General features: G+C 36.0%; 1 protein-coding gene across 1 annotated transcript; it reads left to right on the plus strand.

The window, feature by feature from the left end:
* Positions 1 to 1,102: 1,102 nt before the first annotated feature.
* On the plus strand, positions 1,103 to 5,798 carry LOC109155427 (calcium-dependent protein kinase SK5-like). Its single transcript, XM_019303133.1, has 7 exons — positions 1,103 to 1,890; positions 2,682 to 2,825; positions 2,900 to 3,052; positions 3,188 to 3,303; positions 3,973 to 4,140; positions 4,300 to 4,524; positions 5,564 to 5,798. The coding sequence occupies exons 1-7, from the start codon at positions 1,329 to 1,331 to the stop codon at positions 5,693 to 5,695; spliced, it is 1,500 nt and encodes a 499-aa protein (XP_019158678.1). The 5' UTR covers positions 1,103 to 1,328; the 3' UTR covers positions 5,696 to 5,798.
* Positions 5,799 to 6,113: the final 315 nt, after the last annotated feature.

The raw sequence follows: 6,113 nt of genomic DNA on the forward strand, positions 1-6,113 counted from the left end.
CATTTTCTTAAAATTATTTTTCTAGATTTTCAAACATACATTTAAATTAAAATGTAATACTTACAGGGCGTTTAGTTGGTGGGATTTTAAATTCCCTTCCCACTTAATTCCCACCTAATTCCAAAGGCCATTAAATTCCGTAGTTTGGTGGGAGGGAATTGCAATTCCCCAATTTTCATGGAATTAAAATCCCATGCCCCCCTGGGATTTTAATTCCTGGGAAAAAAAGATAGTGATGAGTCAAAATTACCCCTTCCTTTTTTAACTTAAAATTAATGTCTAAAACAATAATGGACATTTTTAACTTTATACTACTTATTCCCTTTCAATTCCCATGTATACCAAACATTAGACTTGAAATTCCTAGTAATTCAACTCCCATGGAATTACAATTCCTTTCTCACATAATTCCCCCTCTCCAACCAAACGCCTTGTTAGGGATTGAACAATTATTTATGAGAAAAAAAATGTAATATTAATCATTGATAAGTTGATTGATTTTTTTTTTTTTTTTTTACTCATGATATAAAGTGTAATATTTATGAAAAAATTTTGATACCTTTGATAAAAATGTAATATTAGGAGTTGATGAGTTACTTATATGAGAAAAATTATAACACTTATGACAAACCTATCCCTCTCACGGAACTACCCGTTTTACGGATGAGGTTTCGTGAAACGGTCTTATAGGAGATTTTACCATAAAGAATATATAGTAATATTAGAAGTTGGAGAGTTACTTATAAAGAAAATTGTAATACTTATGATGAGAAAATTGTAATACTTATGATGAGAAATATAATACTTATGAAAGAAATATAATACTTATAAAAACTCCATTCCCACGGTTGATGATTTGTCAAACGGTCTTATAAAAGTTTGGAAAGAAATGAAATAGAATTTGTAAAGGATATTTGAGACCCGTTAGAGAATTTCTCTAATTTTTTTTTAATAAAAAAATTGGAGAATTTAGGAGTACCAAAGTGCAATTTAGTCACTATGATAGCATTAATCTGCCACAAAATAACATAAATATTTCCCACTATCATTTTTAAAGGCACCTAATGTTTTTTTTAATAAAGGAAAATATGCAAAATGACTTTTTAAACCAGGTGCCCATTTTCAGACAAGAAGGGAATTGGAGCGAATATAGAAAGAGAAACTCTCGTGCAAGAAACGGAGAGAGAAAGTGAGAGGAAACAGAAGTCTTGGTTACTGACAACTTTTCTCCAAGTCTATTCTTCAATTTAATACCCCCAAATTTTAATCTCAAATCCATTGAATTCACTGCTTATTGAGTCACGAATTCAGGATTCATTCACTCGTCCATGGCGTCCTCAACCTCAGAAACATCAACAACAGACCCTCCAAGGCCAAAGCCCACATGGGTCCTCCCTTACAGGACCCAGCCCCTTCGGCACCTCTACACCATAGGCAAGAAGCTGGGTCAAGGCCAGTTTGGGACCACCCATCTCTGCACGGAGAAGGCCACGGCCACGCTCTATGCTTGCAAGACCATTCCCAAGAAGAAGCTGATCTGCAAGGAGGACTACGAGGATGTGTGGCGGGAGATTCAGATAATGCACCACTTGTCTGAGCACCCGAATGTTGTGAGGATAAAGGGTACTTTTGAGGATGCCCTGTATGTGCATATAGTCATGGAGCTCTGCGCTGGTGGGGAGCTCTTTGATAGGATTGTGGAGAAGGGGCATTACAGTGAAAGGGAGGCTGCTAAGCTGCTCAAGACCATTGTTGGGGTCGTGGAGGCTTGCCATTCCCTGGGTGTCATGCATAGAGATCTCAAGCCCGAGAACTTTTTGTTCCTTAGTTCCGATGAAGATGCTGCTCTCAAGGCCACTGATTTTGGCCTCTCTGTTTTCTATAAACCAGGTAATTAATCTTTCTTGAATCCTCACCCAATTTGTTTTAATGGTTTTCTTTATTGATTAACAATGTATTCTTGTGATCATAAAGCTTGTATCTTTTTATTTATTTATTCAATTTTTTGTGAATAATATGTTGATTATGCTTGGGTGCATATAATGAGGTTTAGTCGAATAGTGATGGAGATGGTATTGAATCCAAATTCTAGGAAGCTATTCTTAGTGGAAAATTTTGGCTTTTAAGTTTTGGGCTTGTAAGACTCCAGTTGTTCTTTTGTTTTTCTTTAGAAAGTTAATGTGGTTTCCTTGTTCTTCCTTAGCAAAATTAGCATCCTATTGATTTGGCTTTTTGTTTGTTGTCTTCCCATGAATTTCATTGCCTTTGGATTCTTTTTGTTTATGCTTGTTTCTTAAATGTGGTTCTCTCTCTCTCTCTCTCTCTCTCTCTCTCTCTCTCTCTCATGGTTTTTTTATTAATGCCTTTTTGATCTCCAAGAAGTAGTATATAATGCATTTTATACCATGTCATGTGCAGTTATTCTCTTAGATTAGATTTCTGACATGTCTTTTGTTGGTTAAACTTATTGAAGAAATGTGTTTGATCTTTTCTCTCCTAAACCTTAGCTGCTATATAATTGTATCAGATCTTTCATCTTGTGAATAGTTTATGTTATAGACAACTACCATTTTGTGCTTTGTACTATTTCTTTATTTCCTATTCTATTGCCAAAAAGATTTGTCAGCCTTACTTTATCTCTGTCCATTCCTAACATAAACATTTTGAACCATTTTGCCCAGATGAAACATTCTCAGATGTAGTTGGAAGTCCTTACTACGTGGCACCAGAGGTTTTACGTAAGCATTATGGACCTGAAGCAGATGTGTGGAGTGCTGGGGTTATCTTATACATACTACTTAGTGGAGTGCCACCTTTTTGGGCAGGTTGAATGGGACAAACATCACTTCTACATTCTAGTTTTGTTCTACGATTAACGTGTCTACTGTTTTTATTTCAGAGACTGAGATAGGGATATTCCGCCAGATATTGCAAGGGAAACTGGATTTTGAATCTGAGCCATGGCCGGTGATATCAGATAGTGCCAAGGATTTGATACGCAAAATGCTTGATAGGAATCCAAAGAGGAGATTGACAGCCCATGAAGTATTGTGTAAGTCCTTTCGAAGAGTTTAGTGACCTTGCCAAATCTGTTTGTTTGTTCTTTTCTTTTTTTTTTTTTTTTTTTTTTTTTAATATTTTATTTTAATGGAATTAATTCCCTTCCACGGACTTCGTTTGGTTTCAGGCCATCCTTGGATTGTGGATGACAAAATAGCACCTGATAGACCTCTTGACTCTGCGGTTCTTTCACGCCTGAAACAATTCTCTGCAATGAATAAACTTAAGAAGATGGCTTTGCGTGTAAGATCTTCATGCAATTATGCACATGTCTTTTCATAGTGGCTTTTATTTTTAGTACCATAAATCCATAATTGTGAAAGTGTCCTATGAATCGGAAAGACAGAGAGAAGAATAGGGCTTAATTTCAAAGGTAGGTTTAAAGCGTGAAACTCTGATTATTGATGCTATATCATGGCTAATGCTTTATATATTGATTGATTTAGTAATTTTTATCTGATATGCACAGCCAATTTGCCTCTACTTTTATGATGGCCCTGTTTGGTAAAATAGTTATCATATTAGCCAATTTTGGCTTATTTGACTATTAATTGTTTGCCTTGGTTAAAAAATCAATGTAAGTGTTTGGTTAATTAGCTTTTTGTAACTTCAAAATGCTAAATTTCAAAAAGTTGCTCAGCTATCATCTAACAATTAATTTACCAAACACCTTTCTACAATCAGCTAATGTTATCAACTAGTTATACCCAACAGCTATCAGCTAACAACCATTTACCAAACATGGCCGATATGACATAGCCTAGCTATTTTCCATACACAAGTTAAGATTGCGATTCTTCCATTTCGGTATATATACAGAGGTGACTCCCGCCTCAAGCGGTGGTCCTACTTCCATTTGCACCTCACACTTATCTATCTTAAAAATTGACTGGTCTTCCGAATTTCTTGAAGGTAATTGCCGAGAGGCTATCAGAAGAAGAAATTGGTGGTCTCAAGGAGCTCTTCAGAATGATAGATACAGACAATAGCGGAACTATAACCTTTGATGAGCTCAAAGAAGGTTTAAGACGAGTTGGATCTGAACTTATGGAGTCTGAGATCAAGGATCTTATGGATGCTGTATGATTCTCAAGACTCCTATTTGTTATTTACCCTGTGCTTTTCTGAATTTGCTTACTTCAGTTCACCACCCTCCTGTTTGCATGTGTATATTTGTTGTTCTCTTCTCATTGAAGTGAATGGCTATGCTGATAGAATTCTACTTGTTTTATTTGACAGGCAGATATTGACAACAATGGCACAATAGACTATGGAGAGTTTCTTGCTGCTACTGTACACTTGAACAAGTTGGAAAGAGAAGAAAACCTAGTATCGGCGTTCTCTTTCTTTGACAAAGATGGTAGTGGTTACATAACCATTGATGAACTTCAGCAAGCCTGCAAACAATTTGGTCTAAGCGAGCTTAATCTTGATGAAATGATCAAAGAAATCGATCAAGATAACGTATGTCTTCTGCCCTTCGTATTCTACTTTAGGTGCTAGGTTTTTAGGGAGTAACAGGCAAGCATACTATCTAGCTCCTTAAATAGTTTGAACCTTTGAGGTAGCATGGAAACAGAAATACGGCACCATAAAAATGTAGGTATATAAGGGTTGAGGTAAGGGATAAGACAATTGTTATGTCATGGACCAGGGTTCATATTGCATTGTGAATCCTGATACAAAAATTATGTACCTCCAGTTAAAACATTATGTACCTACCGTTAACAGATGGTTGTTAAATAAGTAGGTGGTTGTAATTGTAGGGGTTGAATGACCATAAGATTAGGTATAGGTAGGTACGTGGCCTTTAGGGATGGTAATTCTACCCACATTTGATGGGTTCTCCGCATCTCTGTCCCAGCGGGTATTAAAATACCCGCACAATTTGGGTAATGAGTACGGGAATGAGGGAAATTTTTTATACTCGCGCGGGTATGGGGGCGGGTGCGAGGAGGTATCCTTGCCCTGCACCCGCACCCGCACTTATTATATATATAATACTTGTCTTATTAGTATTCACTTATTATATAAATTTATGTATCTTTTATAGTTAAAAATGCATAATAAATTGAACTTCTTCATGGGCTAGTGTCTCAGGATTCAATTGCATTAACGCCTCATCATCTTAGATTTTTGTTTATGGACTTTTATCTGTATATTTGTGTATGGAATTACATGGACTATTGATTATTTTGGAAACATAAAATGTAAGGAGAATAATTTTAAGAGCAATTAATTCTTGTCCTTGTGGTTCTTTAATTTGTACTGGCCTTGTAGGTGAAATCGAATAAAGGGTCATATGTATTTTTGCATTTGGAGTAATATTTTCCAAATTTTTGTTTTGTTAAGTTGGATAACAATACTTTTTATTTTTTATTTTTAATCCAAAATTAAAAAAAAAAAAAAACTATGTTGGAGAGAAAAAGGCCCTTATATAATCCTATTGTCATACTATCCAAAGAAGATTAATGATGAATACAAGTGTGTTTGTACACTGCAGGATGGACAGATTGACTATGGGGAATTTGCAGCAATGATGAGGAAAGGCAATGGAGGCATTGGAAGGAGAACCATGAGAAATACTTTAAATTTGGGAGAAGCCCTAGGACTACTTGTAGAGGGTAAAGAATAAAGATAGCCTTTGATGCACTAATCTAAATGAATTTTGGTTCATCCTTCCTAATTTCAACCATAATGATACTTGCTGCAACTATATGGCCTCACATTCCTTGTCACTAATTGCTCTCATCTCCCCTATATTCATTCATGATTGCATTTTCCCGCCTCAACTGGTCATAGAGGTGAAAGTTAGAAAGAATGATCAGGGATCGAGTCTCACCAGCGACAGTGTGGGAGTAACCTCTCAAAGTGAGGGGGGCTCCTTGTGTGCAATAAGCAAAGGTCTAGGTTCTATGGTTCATGTTCAGTTGAGTTATCATGATTTACATCTTCCCAGATGCTCTGCCGTGATTGCATTTTCCCTATATACCCGAAAAATTAAAATGTACCTTGTAAGATGGGATCTTAATACATATCCGTTTTTAATATAA

This window comes from Ipomoea nil, unplaced genomic scaffold, assembly GCF_001879475.1.
Source record: "Ipomoea nil cultivar Tokyo-kokei standard unplaced genomic scaffold, Asagao_1.1 scaffold2701, whole genome shotgun sequence".
NCBI classification, from domain to species: Eukaryota; Viridiplantae; Streptophyta; class Magnoliopsida; order Solanales; family Convolvulaceae; genus Ipomoea; species Ipomoea nil.